Genomic DNA, 21861 nt, shown 5'->3' on the forward strand with positions numbered 1-21861 from the left:
ACAGTTGAGAGGGTAAGTGGGGGTGTGGAAGCGCTTGTGGATAAAAGGGTAATCCTGAAAAAATGTCATTACCTGAACTCCTCAGTTACAGGCAAATAAACATACATAAAGTACAGAATTAGGGTAAACTGCCTCTAAATATCTTCATAGAGAAAATTACTTTGTTAAGCCTGAACCTTAGTACCTTCAAAGACAACTTAATCTGCTATGTAAGCTCTGCACAGCCTCTAAATATTCTAGTCTGTAATTCCTAAGTCTGTTTTTTTTTGGGTGTTCTGCACTTAACCAAAACTGATGTAGGTCAGACAAGTACTCTATTAACTAGTATTACCATGGCACATACTAGGACATCTTAAGAGTGACCTTTTGAGTGAACTTTGATTCCACCAAAACATCAAGGCAGCAGACTTGGCCTCTGGCTGCAGAGGAGTGACAGCAGGAAGAGTCTGGCGAGGGCAGTGGGCAGTTCAGCAGAGGCTGGAAAATTCTCCCAAAATGGGCAAAGTAGCTGTTACTAAATTCCTTGCTGGCACAGTGCAACAGTTTTACCAGTGTGTGAGGTTTACCTTACCAAACCATTCTGTCTGCCACGTAGAAAAATGCTGCAACACTTTGAAGTTCATCTAGCAGTACCTTTATTCATAATGAGTCTGAGATATTGTACCACCTAGTAAAACCATGGTCCAGCTGTATTCAGAGTTTAAATATTCACAGTAATTAAATCAAACTATTGAAAAAAAATCCACCTCAGAAAAAATGAGATCAACACACCTCCAAGATACTACTTTGTATGCTTCTCTCTTGAGTCATGGGGAAAGTAGTGAAACTGGATACGAATAGCTGTTTCTGAAATCCTCTGCAGAGCAGTGAACTGATGAGAAAGATAAGTCTTCTTGTTGTGAAACGCATGTATTTTGGTATTTTTTGACCCTAGACCTCTGTTCCACTCTGAAGGAATGAGAAACAAATTTATTAGACTAGTGCAATGGGCAATGGGTGCCTCTTCAGTAGAGACCTTGTGTACTCCAGTGATTCGATTTGGGATAAGTTGTCCAGGCAAAACATAAATGAAGCTAGTAAATTTAAGTGCATCTTCAGAGAAGCACTAACTACCTTTTACCTTTGGGAGGGTGAGTTTTTTGTCACGTTAGGTTTTTTCTAGAACAGAGAATATATTACTCCTCCAAAATCAGTCTCAACTGTGTTTGCTGTCTTTTTCAAGCAACATCAGAAACACTTTAGGGATAAAGGATCATTTTCTAGAGAATACTTTAGTGAGACGAGGGGTCCCTAGCCAAATATGACAATAGTCAACATAGTTCCTTGTGTACTTCACAGTTAAGAAATTTTATTGAAAGTTCAAAGGATTGGATTAAATTCCTGTTGGATTTCCTGTGATAATCTCAGTTGGATCATCTGTTCTTACATGTTAGAGCTCAACAATGTCTGACTCTGTTAAGGAAAAATGACATTTATTAGACACAACTTTCCTTTACAAACCTTCCTCATCTGGCTAGGACAACACGTGCTATTTAAAGGGCTGTCTTGCAGCTAATGAGAATTTTGTGTAGAGAAGCAAAAAATATCAGATAGGAAAGAATGAACTGTATTAGCCTTTTACCTTAAAAAAAAACAAACCAAATCAAAACAACAAAAAAAAAATATAATTTTGGACTTGGTTTCTCTATCTTCACATGCTAGAGCCTATTTATTGTATACTGCCATTTCCATTTATGTTAGCAAAGGTTAAATTAATCCTGCTTTGCATTGCTGCAGGACCTGGTTTGAAACATTCACACATAATCCAAATTCTTCACCAGAATGATCAGGAGTAGTTGCACAGAATGATCATATTCAGCATCTGTGTGCCAGTCTGAAGGTCCAAAAGGAGGTTCATGACAAGTAACTTGGTGAATATTTAAGGTCAGAGTCCTTGGATATAGACTTTTATTTCAGAAAGTATGGTTTGTGGGTGTTGAAGGATAGAACATCAATCAAAAGGACAAATACTTCTTTTGGGCAGAAGAGTTATTCTTTGCATTTGCTCTTTCTATCTTTTTTGGCATCCTCCATTAGCTCTTTTTAAGGGCATTTATGCTTTGGGAAGAATGCTTGTTATATTAAAATCTAAGTAGGCAAGTACTAAATGTTCAGGTAATTGAGATCATCCTAGCCACACTGATGCTAAATTTACTCAGCTAAGCATATGTTCTGGTATATGTAAAGTAATTGTAACTCTTGATGTTGACTTTAGAGGACCACATTTCACTTACTCTTCTAAATATTTAAACAACTATATTTAGGAATTGTTACCTTGGTGAGTGCTTTGAATACACCTGTTAAAGGAAATAAGTTTTATGTGTTGTACCATGTGGTGAGAATGCATACATTGTTATTTTGGTTTAGTCTATTTTTACACAGTACTTGAGGAATAATCCGTAAATTTGAGTAGTTTATTCTACTAGTTAAGAAAGTGTAGTGATCTCTTTTGGACCAGAGCCTCTTGTTTCCTCTATTTCTAACGCAATTTCTAAGTACTCTTGTAAAGATTTACCTATATGACAGAGGCAAGCGTTGCTAATTTTGTCTATTAGCAGATGTGGATTTTGCTTGAGCCAGGTTAAGTGACTGATAGTGATCTATGTCATAACTCAAAATCAAGTATGGAAGAAAGTTTGTGCTGGCTTCCCTGAAATAATGCCTCTGCTGATATTTTTTTAATAGGTTTCATCCAAAACCCAATAAGAGAACTCTTCAGTGCCATTAGAGAGGCAGAAGCATTTCCAAGAAAAAGGAAAATGTGAAAATCTGCATTTTCAGCAGTGACTAGTATTGGTTATTCCTCAGTTTCAAAGTTCACAAGCAGAGAATTCAAAGGAAAATTTGGAAGGAAATTCAAAAGAAAAGGGGCCCCAGTTTCAGGTTCTTGGTACTTTCTGCTTTTCAGACTCTTCTTTTGAAGTGTGTCCAGTCAGGCATCTGAATCGCTAGTCATTTTAGAACTCTCAGGCTCATTCTTTTCTTTTTTCCTCATCTTTTTCTCTTTCCTCTTCTTTTTTCTATTAAGGTCAAATCCTGCTTCTCCTGATGCCAATAATAAAACTCCCATTGATTTCAACATGAGCAGGAAATATGCAGTTTGCTATTTACCACAACCACCACAATGAATCTCTGGGAAGAATTCATTTGTATTCATTCCTACAATGCCATGAAAAATGGGCTCTTGCTATTTTATCACATCCAAACTGTTGCTCTAACTCTAACATCCTAGCTGTTGCTAACAAGTCAGTGATGATTTGTAAACCAACAATTTATGGTAACCACATTCCATCCCCATTATGATGTGTGGTTTGGAAATGGAAAAGTAATCAAGACCTCCTGTTATGAGACTTTATTTCAGTTGAATGTTTCTGTAAATAAAAGGATTTTGAAAGGATCATTGCTATATGTTTCTAACTCCAAATTGTTCATTTGATCTAGGCCCTATCTACGCTCCAAATTCCTGCCAGGCTCTGTCTGTCAGGAGTGTGAGATCCCCAACAGTGGCATGAGCATACTGGCAAAATTGTTTCCATCAATATAAGTATTTTCACTCAACTGGATAGTTTCACTAGACTGGAACAGCAGTTCCATTTCTTGGAGACAGCTATGTCCATTCCTTGGAATACTTCATAATACTTTATCAGCACACTATAAGGGTACTCTGACATAAATAAAAGCCTCCTACTACAGTTACAGTAACAAATGAACAATTAGAATCAGACCCATGGTATGTAGTAATGCCCATGGGAACTAAGAGCCTGCGTAATTTGTGCAACTATTTGTCTTGGTTGTAGGGATTGTGGGCAGTCACTATGACACTAAGAAGGCCTTTCCAGCACTTTGATGGGAGACCACCTAGAATTACCGGTAAATAGTCTCAAACAAGGGAATTTTCTTCCAGTACTGGGTTCTGGTACCAACTAGGTTGAAAACATTCTTTTGATCTCCTTGACACTAATATGCTCTGTCCTTTCAACTCTCTGTAAGAAGCCTAGCAGCTTGGGTTTAAAGTTAGAGCCACTTTGTTTGGCAACCTGCTAAAGGACGTATCAAATTAGTCAGTCTAGAGAGTGCCCTAGTTAATCAGCACTAACTATGATGTGATATGAAGATAGAGACTACACTAATTAGGAGATAAAGATGTCTTTCTACCCCTTCTTCTCCAGCAAAGATCACTACTTGATAAATTTGTTTCCCAAGATTGAGCACAATTCACTGGGGGTGGGATGCTCTGATTTTCTGTTGAACAAAAGATTGACTACTAAAAATCACTCTCAAATTGAGTTTTTTGTGATCTAAGAGTATGAAGAGGTTTTGAGTAGATATGAATCCTCATGAGGTGTTTAATAACTTCGCTATATCGTAATAATGGTTTGAAAAATTAATAAATATTTTGTCATTAAGAAATTTTCTAAGTAGTGATATTCATAACATTAATGTGAAGTACGTATTTTAAAGGACATTTTAACCACATTTAGTACAACAGACTGAAAAATAAGACATAAATCCTGGGAAGAAAGTTCATACACCATGGGGAACTACAGACAAAGGTCCATCATAAAAAATGTTCATGGGCTTAACCCCAGTTTAATGTGCTGTTTCCCATTCCTGACCCTCTGCTGCAAGCACAATGCCTCTTTGTTAGTGGCAGCACCACCTTTCATGAGCCTGTGTTGTGAACTACACCTCTGAAATTTGGTTGAAAAAAAGCAGTATGTGTAAGGGAGAGAACAGTAATGTTGAAGTAGTTTTCTGATCTGTCATAGTTGTGCTGTCAGGTGTGGTGGGCAGCAATGAGCAATGGAAAGTGGGAGGAGGTTGTAGATGGGACTGTCTGAAGCCAGTAGTAGTGTTGCCAAAGGCAAAATTATAACCTAGACTAGCTTTAGAAAAGAGCCTAAATATTTCACTACAGAGACGACCGACATAGGGTCCTACAATCCTACAAGATATGGATTCTGCAGATGATCCTTGTAAGGACATGTTCTACCATGCCTCACTCTGCAGCCAGAGATCCACTCGAGTGTGATGTTAGGGTCACTGCAGCCCAGCCAGTTCCAACCCCCTTGAGCAACATTTGATATTATCTGGCCTCACCAGTTCTGGAAACAAGTCAAAATATCAAAGCTGAGTTACATGATTTTATCGCTAACACTCATTCTTTCCAAAAAGCCCTTTTGGGCATGGAATGGATTTCTGTATCTCTTCTTTAACTTCACAAATATTTACTCTTCCGGTGCATATGTCTTTGGCCTAATGTGTCACACTGTTCTTTAATTAGAAAGTTAGCAAAAGGAAGAGGATTGTCAACATTTGTCCAGTCATAACAGCCTGTCAGGTAAGTGGGCGAAAGTTAGGGGAGCGATCGTGTTTACACTAATGCTAATGCTGCGCTACCACCTCGTGGACAAAATGTAAATAGCACCGAAGCTGGTCGACACACAGGTACGAGGTCCGTGTGAAATAAATACAGCCCTGCTTGGTAAAGTGACTGTGGGCAGTCCAGCTGACAAGGACATTATAGTCTGGATCCTCTAAACTGAGCCAGTTAAGGATCTAGGCGGCCAAACAGACTGTGAAAATCTGCTGGAGCTCTGAAGTGTGAGAGCAGGTGGAGGGTACCCCTCAAAAGGATATGACAGTCTGGCTCTCCTCTAGGATACAGAGAGATGCAAGTTGGAATGAAATCATATTCCTATGATACTAGAGTACCAACAACTTTATATAGGCAACTCCTCCGGTCTGTCTGCTATCAACTGCAATCCTCTGAGCTGCTTGCAGCTTCCTTGACTGTCTTCTACCTGCTAGCTCAACTGACAAGTCCTTTGGCAGTGTATTACCTTGGAGTCTCAACTCCTCCATGGTCTTCTCTCCACAAACTGGGATTACAGGAGCTCTCTTGCATTTCAGTGCTGTACTTCAGGTAAGAACAGAAATCAGAACACCACCTAAAAGTTCAATTACTGAACATGTTAGTAATAAGACTGTTATTGGGAGCCTCTTCATCCCATCAGAATGAAGTGCCCTATGACAACAGATTCCAAGAGAAGAAGGTGTATTCAAAACCTTATCTTCCTCTTCCCTGAAACTGAAGGAATGTCCCTTCAGGACTGTCACTGTCTGATGTGCCTCATCACACATGAACTGCAGAAGGATTTGAAAAACAAGTGGTACTCGGACATCTTGATTACATGCCAAAGATGATTGGCATGGTCTAATGTGGGTCTTACATGGCTGAAGGCAAAAACATTTAGGGGATTGAGCCTTCTGATAGTCAATAGGTTGGAGATCCAGAGTTATACCAATGCTAAATTCTCTCTGTGGTCTGATGTGACACAAAACCAGACCAAAGTTTTCCACATCCAGCAAACGTGCCCAAAAAACCTAGTTTATTTGGTTTTACAGAACAAGTCTTCCTCAATTGCTCTTCTATTAGAATAGGTCTCTTCCCATGGTAAATTAGGTGTCCACTGGAGAGAGTACATGAACTTGAGTCTCTAACACAACTACAGATTGCCTTAATGGTAGGCAATAGAATTCTTTCTACTCTCTTTTTGTCTCACCTCTCCCATCCTCTACATTTTTGTAAGACAGTTTGAACATTTTTTCCAGGATCACCTCTTCCAAGCTTAAGAATGGTCCATCCTGATATGCAGAAAGCCAAGCAAAGATGGCAGGAGGCCTGCATGGATGAAACAAGGAGCTCCAGATAAACCTCAAACATAAAAAAGAAACATGCAAGAGATGGAATTAGTTTCAGATCTCCCATAAGGACTGTAGACATATTATATCATGCAGGTATGAGGTTAGGAAAACCAAAGCCCAGCTGCAGTCGAATCTGGTGAGGGATGTAAAGGGCAAAAACAAGGGTTTCTACAATTAAATATGTAGCAAAAAAATGGAGAAAATGTAGGCATCTTGCTGACTGGGGTCATGGAGAAGGCTGAGGAACTCAGACTTCTTGGCTGGAGAAAAAGGACAACCGGCATCTTGGGAAACAGCAAAGTACAAAATCCTGCACCTGAGGATGATTAACTCCATGCACCAGTGAAGGCTGGAGGGATCCACTGGCTGAAAAGCAGCTTGGCAGAAAAGGCCTGCTGGCCTGGGGCTACTGGTAAACAACAAGTTGACTGTAAGCCAGGAATAGACCATTGAGGCAAAGACTGCGCACAGCATCCCAGGCTGCCTTAGAAAAGCCATTGCAGATGGATGGAGGAAGGTGATCCTTCCTTTCTGTGCATTACTGGTGAAAACACATCTGGAGTGCTGCAGCCAGTACTGGCCTCCCCAGTACAAGGACATGGACATACTGAGGTAAGTCTGATGGAGGACCATGAAGATGATATACGGATTGGAGCATGTGCCATACAGGGAGATGCTGAGAGAGCTGGGACTGTTCAGCCTGGAAAAGAGCAGGTTCAGTGGGATCTTATCAATGTGTATAAATACCTGATGAGGAGAGCAAAGAAGGTAGAGAGAGGCTCTTCTCAGCAGTATCCTGTGAAAAGACAAGAGGCAATGGGCACAAGTTCAAATACAGGAAATGCCATTTAAACATAAAAAAGCCTTTTTTTTTTCTTTTTCTTTTTTTTTTTTTTTTTTTTTTTTTTGTGAGAGAGGTGAAACACTAAAATAGGCTGCACAGGGAGGTTATGGAGTCTCTGTCCTCGGAGGTATTCAACCTGACTGGACACAATACTGAGCAACCTGCCCTACTTGACCCTGCTCAGAGTAGGGTGTTGGACTAGACAATCTCCAGAGGTCCCTTCGAACCTCTGTGATTGTGTTCAGTAACTTTTGCTATTCCAGACACAGTTCTGCCAGGAGCAATGCTCCTGTGTACAACTTCTTATTCCCTTTTTGGCAGAGAGAGGAAAAACATTTATTTTGATTCCGCTTTCAGGACAACATTCAGCACACAGGTATTCTAGGACATGTGTGAGTTCCTGTGTTGTCTTCAGCACTTTTCCTTGCTGTACTTCACCTGTCACCCAAAAAAAGCTCCCTTCTGGCTCCAGCATCTGTCTTCCAAGGAGATGGGAAAGACCAAAGTTTGGTTTTTTTGTTTTTTTGATGTGGCAGAAGCACAGGATAATCTTAGGGCATGAGAGGCAGTAAGTGCACTGCAGATGCTCTTCCACTCCAGCTCTATGGAAGAATGGTCCTCTAAGTCAGGATAAGATCCCTCACCCCTTGCTCTGCCTCAAGCAGAGCAGAATTGCTGCACAAGACTACTGTGAATCTGGGTCTCTATCCCATTTATACTCATCTGCTCTCCTTTTGCTCCTCTTTTCCACTGAAGAATTCTGTGAAATAGCAGAGGCACAACAGAGAAGTGGGTCATGTATCAAAGACCTTAATCTTAAAGATGTGTTAATTTCATCTACTGAGATCTTGCTAGTGAACGATTTCCATGTCATGCAGAAAATAACTTCTTTACTGAGGGTGGAAGTCTGGTAATGTGACAAATGCTGAATCTGTCTCTGGAGAGAAATTTCTAGCAGAAAACTTTCTGATAGTGTTGTAGGAGGAATTCAGAGTTCAAAACAGTTCTTACTGGGTTTTGTTGGTACCCTCAGCTACAGGAGTGCATTCTTCCTCACTTCTATGAACTGGGTTCCTTGTGTAAAAAACTGTTCCTCCTTGCACCGTGTTTCCTAAATGATATAATTTATCTTACTCTGTCTTGCACACAAATACAAACAGGATTCCATATTCTCCAAACTGATATATTAGAAAGCACAAAACCTGACCTTCCTTTCCTGAATTCTCAGGCAACATAGTGTAAAGTAGTCTAAGACAGCTCTTCTGAAGCTGGTGGTGCAATACCATTTTACATCAGCTTAGGATATAGAACTAAGCCAGTAGTGGGAATCATACTGGACCCAACAGTCCTCTGTAATAACTTTTTCTTCAGCTTTTAGTCAGTGCCTAAAGGCTGTAGTAAACTGCTGGTATGTGAAGAACAATTTGCAGAAATTAATCAGGAAAGTCTTTGTACAGCCCATCTTTGCCATTTAAGTAGTAAAGAGAGAGGTATTCTCTAGTTTTCTGCATAATGACATCATTGCTTCTTTGCTTCATGTTTTCAATCTGGTTCCTGGACAAAAAGAGATGTCAAGACAACAGGAAAGTAAATTTTCTCCACTCAAATTTGGTTTTTTTTTTCCTATCTTTAACTCCATATGACCAAGGAAGATGGCAGTGCTGAAATGAATCATGTATCACAAAGTACTGAGAAAATGTGCTTGAATGGTTTGCCCACAACCACATTAGTGATGGGGTGGAATTATTACCAAAATGTGTATGCACTTCACAGCACTATTGAATGATACGTTTGTAATAGAAAGCCCATTCTGGTAACCTATGACTTGTTTCCCACCCAGAGATAAAGATTGGTAACTGGATGAAAGTTACAACAAGCTACAGTGACTAGCAAGTTTCATTTATGAAACTGCTTCTTCCTCAGTCTCCCTGCATCTAACACAATGTTTCAAAAAGGGGGCTAAAATTCAGATTTGGTTACAAAGCCTGCCTTTGTAGGACACTAGAGACATAAGAATCAAGTGAAATAATTTTGTTTATTCAGATTTAAACCAAGAAATATGAACTAATGCAAGAGTTAGAACCAAATTGAAATGTCTGAAGTACAAGACTTAAACACTGTACAAAATTTGTATCATCATCCAACACACATTCCATTTCTAACCCATCAGTTTTGGGATTCATTCAGGAAATACTTAAAAACAGGCTTTCTTTTACGGGTTCTATTGAGAATGCTTCTAACATTCTTGTACAAAACATAATGATGATCATCTGTGTCATCTTGTGAGATGCTCTTGAAAGACAGCATGTGTTAATTAACAAATTAATAGATCTTTTCCTTCTACGAGTTTAGTTCATTTTAATTGTCTATTTATATAAGAGTATTTAAAGTGTGCCAGTCTACCACTTCAAGGAATATTTCTGTAATACTCATAGTTGGAGGTTTTTTCTTTTTTTCTCTTAAATATAAGAGTAAAGTAATAAATGCTGCACAGTGATATGACTGTAATAGTTCCTTTATTTTTACTTCCACATTTTACCTATTAGCCTGCTCCACAGAAATTTTGCTATTGATTCAGAGTCTGTCAGGGGGATCAGTCAATGTGGTTCACTAAAATCAACAGCATATCCTACTTTATTGCACATCATACTCAAACTCCACAACTTCAGAGACAGTTGAAAAAGGTGACATAATTGTAAGTGGTACACAAATTTTTTACAAAGCAGCCAGTTCAGATACTGAACTTCCAAACTGGAGGATTTTTCTAGTTACTGCACATGTCACGTGCTATGTTTTATATTTAGTATTTCATGTTTAAAGTTATCATGGGTAAATTTATGAAAGGTGTACCTTGAAGCCTAATACTACTGCTTGTGGATGAGAGTAGAGGTTTGGTTTAGATACATTAAGTGGTAGTTATCACCTTTTTCATCCGAATGTAACCATTTTGCCAGGTTTTAACTGCCTTTGGCAAGGGCCAGGTTTAAGTTTAAGAGGGTCCATTTGTTGCTCAAGTTCTACCCAAAACCCTGGGAAAATAATATTAAACTTTCTCATGTTCAGTGAGCTGATTTTCCTCATTTGCAACTGCAAGTCAAAGGGATCAATAAATAACATTTTAAATAAATAAATAAATAAATAAACCTCTTGACAAAATAGTTAAGCGGGTAAAAGACAACACCTAGCATAACAATTTTACGGTCTTCTGCTGGAGTGGCGGTGTTTGGCTTGCTGCTTGCTTCCCCCTCCTAAGGTAGGGGGAAGCACTTAAAATTTAGGACTCTTGTGTTTTGCAGAGTGGCAAGGCCTGGCCAGCCTCAGCTTTCCCACACATTATGTAAAAAACCTCTTTCTCAAAGACCCCTTTTCTACTTTCTAACCTCTGTACCTCATACTAAAATAAATGCCTTATGTAAGGCTAACACTCCTCGGGCACAATTAGAAAGTCTTAGCTGACCTTGACTCCTCTACACTCTTAAAGGTACGAGCTTGCTTTCTTTATGCTAAAAAGCTCTCTGTCAAAGAGAAATGTTTCTCAAATAAAATGAAACAGCATATGCAAAACAAACATGATTTAGGCCTACCTATCAGTCCTTTCCATTCCTTGTCCCTTTGCTCTGCCAGCTGTCAGCCAGACTCCTTTTCTAGTCTGACTTTCTTTCCCCTGAGGAATTCCTGTGGTGGGAGAGAGTGCCAGAGATTTGCTTTCACTTTGGGCCTCAGCCACCAGTGTTACCCAAAGTTAATGTATATTTAATATGATACAGCCAGTAACCCTTTCTGCCAACCTCTGATCATGCGCCAGCTGAAGAATGCTGCAAAGTAATGTCCTCTAAGTAAATCTCAAACGTATAAACTCCTGATTAGTGGTGGGTGAGATTACTAGGGATGTATGTATATACCCCTCTGTTTCTTTGCCAGCTGGAATTTCTCCATGCTGTAGGATATCTACGGAAGCAGGCTCCAGAGAACCTTCTGTTTTTGCAGTATGCGCATAAGGCAAAGCTACCAGAGAGTTTTTCCTGGTAGCTTCATTTCCTGCCTCAAGCAGTCATGTAACACTTCTGTGTGTGGTTAATTGATGGTCATGATTTACTGGGTAAGTTATGGCATTTCAGTGATGGCTGTAACGCAATCTTCATGTGTCTAGTTGTAGATGGAACAATTTCTTGGTTTGGGTTTCTTCAGGAATACACTATCATTTCCACTTTTTTGGTTGCTTCTTCCTTCATGGATCAGCAGAGACAAGGAAAGAATGAGTGTCATGAGTTTCCTTTCTTGGAAGATTTTTTTTCTCTTCCCCCTCCCCCTTCTGGTATTTCTTTAGTTGGTTAAGCAATGTTTATGTTCACCAGGTAGTATCAAGGTCAAAATTTTAAGGGAACCAGAGGGAAGTGATTGAGTTCTTTCTGAGGATGACAGCTCTGTCTTGTAAATACAATACTATTTCTCATGAGAGTGGGTGGGAGGCCTGCCTAAATTTCCTCTTCCTGTCCTGCCAAATTCCCCAAATTGCATAACTGTATTCTCCTTACACAGTGGTACCCTTGGCATCCCTAGTAAATCTGCAGGGAAGCAGTGAAGCAGTTGGAGGCTTGAAGGTGGACCAAAATTGGTAGAGGGCAGACTTGGTTAGCCAAAAAATAAAACAAACCCAAACCCACTTACTGAATTTACTAACTCTCCCATGTATAACAAAGAACACAATACAGATTTAATAATATACACTATTTTGTCCTAAATGCACTCCATCTAGGAAAAATAAGTTTATCGGGATAAGCAAAGGACCCATGGGGAGTTCATCAGTTCAGTTTCAAGCCACAAGATGTGTTTTAGTTGGCTTTGGAACTTTCTTGTGCAAGATTAATGTGAAACTGCTGAAATGCAAACTGACAAAAAGACATATTTTTACTGGTTGGTGCCTTTTCCTCTGTGCCATTATCTTTACTTGGGAGGCCCCATCACTGCCTTCCCCATCACCTCTGCCTTAGACTGACAGGAGTATGAGGTACTTCGCTTCTGTGAGGAAATGACAGAATGACTATTGGAAGAGCAGCATGAGCAGTGTACCTCATAAGGATGTAAGCCTGAAGGCTTTTACTTTGTCACTACACTGAATCAGAAGAGAAGAATTTGGACCTCCTTAGAGGGGAGGGTTAAACGTGGCTATCCTGGGGTAGGTTTTGCCTGAGTAAGGAGGGAAAGATTTGCCTACTTTGGAAAAATATTTATGCTTCTTGAAAGTTCAAGTAGCCAAATTCATTACTTTTGAAGCTTTGTTAAGATTCACTGGAGCCTACTTTAGCCATGTATGCCGTCTGACTGTCATTAAGACAACAAAAAAGCAAGTACACCCGCAGAGGCTTTGATAATCCTGCTCTTATTGTCTGTGTACAGCACCTTAAATAAGCTCAGTACTGTCACTATGATTGCTCAAGAGATGGGATACTACTCAGCATGTGTAAAGGGTGGGAGAATCTGGCTCCAAATGATTTCTTTTTCTCTCTTTGCTACAGGAACTGGAAAAGACAAGGGTGTGTGGGCGGGCCTGGAGTTGCTCCAAGGAAAGTGTGAGGCCTTGGGCAAAACAAATCCATCAGGTCTCTCATTTCTTCCAAATATAGGTCTGTTCTGAGTAATAGCCAAACTCAAGTCTAAAATCCACATTCAACCATTTCAGAGGGAATACATGAAAAAGACCCTATGGCCTACAGAGTTCATCTATAGAAAATATTTTGATAGTTCTTCCGCTCTGGCATTATCTTCCACTTAAAAAGAAAAAAAAAAAAAGAAAACACATAAAATTGGAGCACATGGTTTGACTTTCACTGTAATACAACTGACTGATGAAAATAATACTTCTGAAAACAATCTGTTGTGAGCTATCAAGCATTTTTGCCTATGCACCAATTGGCAGGAAACAGACAGATAAATTATTACAGTATGTAACAAAACAAATTACTCTGAAGAGAAATGTTATTTGTGTGTGTGTATGAGCAGGATAAGTAGATTTAAATCCATAAAAATATGCTGAGAAATCATCCACCACCACAGCAGAAATATACTGGAAGCAAAGGAATGCACTTTAGGTCTGTATCTGCCTGAATCTCTAGCAAAACAGGGTTTATCATATGCAAGTGTTCTCCTAGAGTAGAATAGAAGAATTCTGGACTTAAATGAAAAAAAAAAAAATAAAAAAAAGAAAGAACTTAAGATGTCCCTGCTATTGAGAGGAAGGGGCCTCATAGCCATTTGTGCCACAATACTTCCAAATTTTTCAGACATCACCATGTTTTAATAAAATGGAGCAATTGCAGCAGCTCCCCAGATCTTCAATACTCTATTATTGTGCATGGGAAAATTTTTCTGAAGTGCTTATAAACATGAGGATTTAAGAGACAAAATCCCATTAACTTTCAATAAGACAGTTTCTTTAGAGCTTGTCACGTGGACAAATTACAGTGAGATAAGCTCTGTACAAAGTAACAGCATGTGAATTGCTCTGTTGTGAATCTGTGTATAGGTTCCTATCCCACAGTGGCCAGTTAAGGCAGAAGTGATGATTCCTTTTCCATCAAGAGCCAAACCTTCTCACATTTACCTGAGTTCAGACCATGGCAGTTAGTGGACAGCAGTGGATAAACTTGCCACATGTTAAATATATGTTTGAAAAAATAAGTGGAGCTTCTAAGTTGAACAGGATAAATCTACCTTGATGTTTGTGGATCACTGTCACCCAGCTTAAGCTATAAGGTCCGCATTGCTCCTGCTTATGCCATACCTGTAACCTGCATTTACCCCGTCTGTTTGCACTGCTGTTAGGAGGAGAGGGAATCCTTCTAGGTAGGAGTCTCATCTTCTTTTCCTGAACTAGTCTCTAGTTGTGGATAGTAGAGGAAGGAAAGGAATACAAAGAGCATGAAGGTCTGGAAAAAGCAGTTATAGGATTGATTCTGGGAAATGTGATCTGGAGAGTGTAGGTAAATTTCAGAAGCATCGTAGAGGGGGACTGAAGAGGGATACAAGACGAGTTGGAGAATATATCTGATGTTGTCTTCATAGTAAAGCTATATGGCTGCTAGTGGTTGACTGTAGGTTTTACACTAGATATTAAATAGATTTGGCCTTTTGGTTATCACTAAAATAATCAATACATCAATAAGAAACAAATATTTTTAAAGGTTTCCAGGAGTATCTGAATCCCATGAAAAAACAATGGGATGCTATTTCGTAAAACCTTCTTTGAAAATCCTTCCTTACACCCACATTTCCTTCCCAGAATCCAAATTTCCCTTTCAAATTAAGCTTCCTTGTATGTGACAGAGTGTCATGGGCCTAATATTTTCTGCCTTTTTTTTTTTTTAAGCAATGGAGAAATATTCTGCGATCTCAAATATGACAGGAAATTATTTTGCCATATTTGAAGGCTACTGAACGAGATGAGTGTCTAAAAAAATAAACACTGAGCAGAAATAAAGGATTCTTCTTACAAACTCTTACATTTGCACATTGTAAGGGAACCATTCATAGTTTGTGAGCACAATAGCTGAGAGTACTTGCCAGCAGAAATGAGCTTGCTGCAAGGACTGCTCACTGTAGGCAGCTTGCCAACCTAAAACACTGTGATCCTGTCATTTAAGTAACAAGGAAAAGACTGTGTGGCTGAATAATTACTGTGCTATTTTGTGACAGATAACTTGAAAAGGTGGCAGGTGAACAAAAAACCCTGTAAGAGTCCAATAATAACAGATAAATGTACTCCAAACAGCTGTAGTTCATATCACCTACCAAAAATCAGAGTAATTTGGTCTTGTTTGTCATTGAAACATCCTCAGCAGAAAACTTATTAATGTGGATAAGTCAGCAGCCTAAACTACAGTGTAAATACTAGACTGATGGAGGTGTTTTTTGGGTTAAAGATTTTCGCTTGCAACTATAACTTCATCACTAAATCTTCAAGCGCTGGAACTGTTTACAAGTATCTCAGTGCCAGGTGAAATGTATTGATGTAGTTTTAAGAGAGGTTATCAAGGGCCAAACAGAGATGTTTAAGTTCTTCTTTCATTTGAAGGAGTACCCTCTGCATTTTCTTAGGTGTGCTCATAACCTCTATGCTGCTGGTGAATGGGTCGTAGTGCAGACAAAAAGGCTTCTTGATCTTCACCGCATAGTTTCTGTTGGGAGAAGAAGATAGAGTTGCTAGTTCAGAAGCAGTTCCCCTGAGTGTAAAAACTGCAGAATCTGATTTCTCAGTACGTAGACATGGACTTATCAGGGAGCAGAGGCTGCTGTGACACCTTGCTGTTGCTCCTTAACATTGTTGCAGTACATCCTCCCCATAGTTGAACTACTTGCAGCCCAAAAGGTCTGCGGTGCCTGCTTTTCAGCATGGCTGGCTCAGACCTGTCTGTGCTCTTACAGCTCTACGTTAACACAGTTCAGAGTTATTGCAACCACAAGCTGAGGAATGCAGGAACACAGCATGTCTGCAGCCTTCACTTCCAAGAAATAACCTGGATAGCTCTTTCTGCACAAAGTTCTAAAATCTTGTTGATACTAGGCATCCTGGGCTATTTTGCTGTCTCTAGTAAAAGAGAAAACAGGATTACTTGTCATTTTCTGAAACGTGTCCAATAAGTGCATATTGAGAGGAACCCCCTGTACTGATGTTGCCTTATGCTTTCCATTCTGACATTCTTGTGCCTTCGGTTATTCTGAGCAGCTTTGGCTGTGCAACTATCTTGAAAAAATCTATTAAAACCTTCAAGTCTGAGAATGGTGTATTCCTTGTCCTTGTAAGTTCTTTTCAGGTTTGCCTGAGACAAATGCTCTTGAAAGTCCTCTCTCTTTTGCCAATGAGTTCTCGGTCGTGTTTTTACACACATGAGTAATTTAATGTGAATCTTCAGATTTAAGATAAGTGGCCTAATTTGCCATTGCTATAACCCCAGCAGAGAGTGTTTCTGGGGAAGAGGTGGGGGGATTAGGGAAGAAGTCTGGCCCAGGTTCTCTAGCTCTAATAAATTCCTCATTTCAGCACCTACACGATCCCCAGTAGCTCCACAACCAGCCTCCTGCCTCCAGCCAGAATTGATCATGTTGTTCTAACTGATGGAGATGAAGACTTAAACCCTGCCTACTTTTTTAGAAAAAAAAAAAAAAAAAAAAAAAAAAAATCCTTACTGCATAAGATAACACAGTAGGAGAAATGCATTTAGAAACACCTCAAGCTAATTTAAAATAATGTTATTTAGGTTGCAGTCAGCTACTTCATAGAAATTAGATTGTCTGTGAATGCTGATTCTGCATTCTTGTGCAGATATAATCAGAGGAAAAAGGCAATCTTGTTTTTAAGCCCCCTACTGATCCATGTTAATTCCCGAGTCTGCTATAAAATTTCTATTTGACCTCAAGTATATTAGTTCTTCATGACCTCCTATTTGTATGGACTAGCATACTGTGGAATTGTGCTCTACTCTCACTATTCAGTTACAGAATTTACTTCAGAAGTTGCTAAAATGAGGCATTGCTAAGATGAAGCATGGGACAGGGCATAGCAACATATAGTTATGATGTTCTGTGAAGCTTTTCTGAGACAAACAATCTCCTGTTTAACTTTGTTGTAAAAAAGCCACGTGCAGATGAAGTATGCGGTGAGATAGCTTGGCATGGTTATTGCAATAGAGGTAGATTTATTTGAGATTAGGATTCCAGCTGGTGTGCCCAACTCAATGAAAATACCCACAAACACTTTTACTTACTGAAGCTTGGCCTTGGCATCTTCCAAATTTTCTGCTATGAAATAGACAGGCTGGAAGGCTTGATCCTGATACGGGTGAACTGCAGTCGTTTCTGGATCAAAAGGCTTGTACTCTGGCTTGTTTGATAAAGCATACTTTGTAACAGGAACAATAAAGGTTAGAGCAGGTGAATGAACAAAGCAAGAATTAGTGCCTACTGGGCTGTGAAATGCTATTTGTAGAATGGCTAAAGGTAATACCAAGTCCTACTCTTTCACAGGTGAAAGCTGCTTTTCATAATTAGCAGTTAATAAACCAAACAATACATAATTTTTTAAAATAAGGAAAAATAATTTAAAAAAAGACATATATATTTCCTGTATTACAGTGATGTACAATTGGTTACCATAGTCACATTCTCAGACAGGGAGGGGAAAGCCTATGCCATACCCCAAAACCTGACTCTAGAAGAAAATATAATATCATGCTGCTCTTTCCAACTTGTATCACAGAAGATTCACAGTCCTGTGCAGCACTGTCTCAAAGTTTCCAGCCCATGTCACAAATATACATTTTCTATTGCACTGAAGAACAGACAGAACACTCCTGATATTTTCTGCACAGGTCCCGTGCCAGTTAAGCAGCCTAAAAGCTTCCCTGAAACCTAAGATATAAATATGCACTATAGTTTGTGTGTGTGTTTGTGTTTTGGGCCCACGGAGGTTCTTTTATATGTCCTTTGCAGGTTGTTCTACATTGTTCACTCAGGCAGACAGGAGGATGATAGAAGCCACTTAGGTCCACACTGAAGTCCATAGGCACATACATCATTTGTTTACACATACTTTTTACACCAGCCAGCAGCAGAGCTGGTGACAGTGTGATTGCGCAGGTGTTGGTGTTGGTTGTTTAGTAACTGCACAAGGACCAGCACAGCTCAGGCTCAAAATGAGTTCCTGAACAGTTTGTCTGCCCCTGAAACCCAAGTGAGATATTTTAAAGCTACCTCATCTCCAGTGATATTTGCACTGCACTGTAGATGTGCCTAAAATCTGGTTTGCCTTCCAACTGGCCAGGTTGGTAAGTGCCATGGATTCTTTGGTGAAGTACCCCGGGTACAAACAAAGAAGGACAAAGGTAACTCATCCCAGTCAATGTAGAGACCTTTCTTTCCATCTTCAACCTGGACAGTGAGCTCCATCCATCTAAGAACAGGCTTTTAGTACTCACCCCTTCTTTGAGATCTGCCTGTTTGTCTTTCTCTCTTCTTCCCCAGTCTTCAGAAGGCTCCCTTCACTATGTTATGATCCAAATGCCAACTCCCATGGTACTTGTAAATAACTGGTAAGAGTGGGTGACACTGCACAAGTTGTTCATCTCAATCTGCTAACTGGAAAAATTTAGACAGTACCCTTAAGCACATTTTTAAATATTTCACTGAACTGAGTCTGAACTCTCCATCACTGGAGGCCTGCTTTAATCAGTAGGTCAATTTGCTGCAGAACTGGTGCAGAAATTAATACAGAACTTAAAAAAAAAAAAAAAAAAACTTAAAAATTCTGTTTTTCCTGTTCTTCATTTGCAGTGTGTAATTGAAGAATAAACCTTGGAGAGCACTCATACAGCTTAAGATGGATGGTATATACAAACATGAGGCTGCTCTTATAATCTTAGAAACTCTGGGGACTAATGGGGAAAGATTTCAGAAACTCAAAACCTGACCAGGGTCCCGCTATGCTGTCAGTGTTGAAGCAGAACTGGAAGTTCAGCTTGAAACCGGATGGCCTTAAAGGCCTCTACAAGTTAAGTACTTGTTGTGCTGCAAGAAAAGCATATGTAGCACTGAGTGCTGCCAGGAGTGTGGTATGAGCCATAAGATTTTACAGTATGTAGGACAGAGTCCAGCTGAGTGTTAACAGGAGAAGCATTTTGGATAATGTAGAACAGCTGACGGAATATAGTGAAATAAACAGTGCTATTGGGGAGGAATTCTTACAGTTCAGAGGAGGCAAGGCTGGCCAGCAGTCAGACCCATTGCAACTGTTCAGTTTAGGCATGGGTATAGATACCTTGTCCCTTCTGATACCTAGCTGCTGTCACTAAATGATTTGTTAGATAACTTGGATTCAAGTGCAAGTCTCATGTAGAAGATGTCTAGTTTAACCTTTCATCCTCTGTCTTTCTCCCAAGTTATGCCCTGAGTTTGGGCAGGATTAGCTCATCCACAGAAAATAACTACCTGAAGCTGGGTTCAAACTGGTCCAAGTGGGTGCTGTGAAGAAGAGGTTGATTCCATAGTCAGGATGCTGTTCCCTGGGTTACAGTCACATGCTCACAGATAGTCAGTCCAGGCTGCAGTTCAGGGATGTTCCCAGGCTCCTTGCTGATGCTAAGTCCTCACATGACATTAGCTGGACATACTGCTGCTTATTTTCTCCAGCTGGTTAGATGTTATCTTCTTGTAGCCAACCATCCAGCCTTAGTAACTCATGCCGTTACTGACTCCTCAGTGACCAAATCATCCTGCTATTATTGGTTCAGAAGCCTTCACTGATGAAGGAACCCCTTTTTTGTGCAGATTGCTGCCCCATGTCACATGAGCTGCAGTGAGCCTGCCTATGCCAAATATGCCAATCAGATAAATCATATGGAATCAAGTTCAGGGGCCTCCAAGCCCATGTTCGGGCCCATAATGAGAAGACTGGCAGATAATTATCAGGATGGACACTGACTTTCTGTCAAGCAGTAGCAAAACTCATCTAGAGCTTTCTTAAGAGCCAATCTAAGACTGAAAAATGAGCTTTGCAAGGAAATGAAGGCTACCATGAGGCTCACTACCTTCCAGTCTTCAACTTCCTTAACAAAACTGCCTAGCCACTGCTGTAGTTCTAAAATACTCCTTCTATGAAATAGACACTTCACTACACATATTTCCTCTCTTCAGCTGTAAAGGAAACAGTTGTCATACATTTCCATGTTGTCAGCAGGTGCTTAGGCATAGGACATCAACACTTTATTCACACTGCCACTCTCTATACTGAAGTTAGAGTCAGATGCTTATGTAGACTAGAATGATTAAATGGAAATATTTCTATTTCAGTTTTGTTCCAAATAAAAATCTGTGAGATGAATCAGTCAGTCATAAAAGGATACTTCAGCACCTAAGGCTGTGGATAAAATTAATTTGTGTACAAGAAGTTTCAGATGCCCAAGGTGAAGTGCACAGAACCCACTAATCTGCTGCCCCAGAAATATTTATAGCAATGAACTTGCAGAGCTCACATAGCAATTGCTTGTGAACTGCTTGCCCATCTTCAGACTCTTAGGTGTTACATGCAAGATGGATACACTTTTGGTGGGGGGGGTAATCCTTCTTCATTACCTACTGAATATAAATGCTGTTACATCTGCATGTAATTTCAGTGATTTGATGGATGAAGACTTAGGTGGACCCAGCTATATCAAAAGTTTATCCAGCAGCATTAGCCAACAACTACTGATGACAAAAGTAATGACAAAAACCTGCCATTTATCAGCTCAGGGACAGTTACTCCTTCCCTTGTCAGCCTTAGGTGTAGAGAGTTTGAGATGCAGTTATACCTTTGTGTTATACAGTACAATTTTGTGAACAAGGAGTTCCTGTCTAATACTTTAATCAAAAGCAGAAGAGCTTGTTGGCATCTGGAGAAGAAAAGGGTAGAAAGAGAGGAGAGAGAGCACAAGTCTGCTACATTCAACTCCAGCCACCAAAAGTGGGCATTTCTTGTGCAACTTTTACCTTCATCTCTGTCAAAATTCAACAGAAAAAGGAGGTAGCATCATGCAGATAAATTCCATGGTGCATATTACTATGAAAGCTATATATGCATGAGAGAAATTATTACTCCTGCCCTTTAGTACCCTGTTTAACATATAAATGCATTTGATTTAAAACTATAAAGTATTCAGGCAGGCAGAGTAGAATAAATGTTGCCTTGAACTGTCCTTTAATATTGGACCTTTTTGGTTTTACCAGGTAAATAAAAGCAAGCCTAGGTTTCCTGTTTGTTAGCTATGAATATAGCAAGTACTGAACGATTCTCAGAAAAACAGTAGCTTCAGCCTTATCCTGGAACAGATAGACAGGTAAACCAAATGCATTGCACTGGAGCCTCATTTGTAGAGGAGCTCATTGATCTGCTGTTTCAAAACAATACATTTCACTGTTCTACAGATGAGTGCTGTGATAGTGCTAGCACTCTTCTGCTTATGTTCATGAGCAGTCAGACACAATATCAGGCTGCTATATAGAAAGGAGGGCACATTTTTTTCTCTAGAGGGCTAATGAGCATGCAGATCTCTCAGCTTATCAAGAGAGAAAGCTCTGCAAATCATATACCACAGAGTTTGCTCACAAAAGTCTCCAAATGGCAAGTGTTGGGAGAAAATCATGCTAAATTTGGCAGGTGGTAAAATGAAGGTTGATGTCTGGGACGATTCCCCTTTCTAGACGTTAACTCTCAACTGCCCCTCTGTTGGGAATCCTATTAC

General features: G+C 39.8%; 1 protein-coding gene across 1 annotated transcript in view; it reads right to left on the reverse strand.

Annotated features, from left to right (window-relative positions):
- Positions 1–15605: 15605 nt before the first annotated feature.
- Positions 15606–21861, reverse strand: part of LOC104523802 (tyrosine 3-monooxygenase) — a 31449-nt gene continuing 25193 nt past the window's right edge. Inside the window, exons 11-12 of the mRNA XM_010166496.1 lie at positions 17353–17486; positions 15606–15765 (exon numbers count right to left, since the gene is read on the reverse strand). Of these exons, the coding sequence (XP_010164798.1) occupies positions 15606–15765; positions 17353–17486 (294 nt within the window). The remainder of the gene's footprint in view (positions 15766–17352; positions 17487–21861) is intronic.

Source organism: Antrostomus carolinensis, unplaced genomic scaffold (assembly GCF_000700745.2).
Source record: "Antrostomus carolinensis isolate BGI_N321 unplaced genomic scaffold, ASM70074v2 scaffold31944, whole genome shotgun sequence".
Lineage (NCBI taxonomy): Eukaryota > Metazoa > Chordata > Aves > Caprimulgiformes > Caprimulgidae > Antrostomus > Antrostomus carolinensis.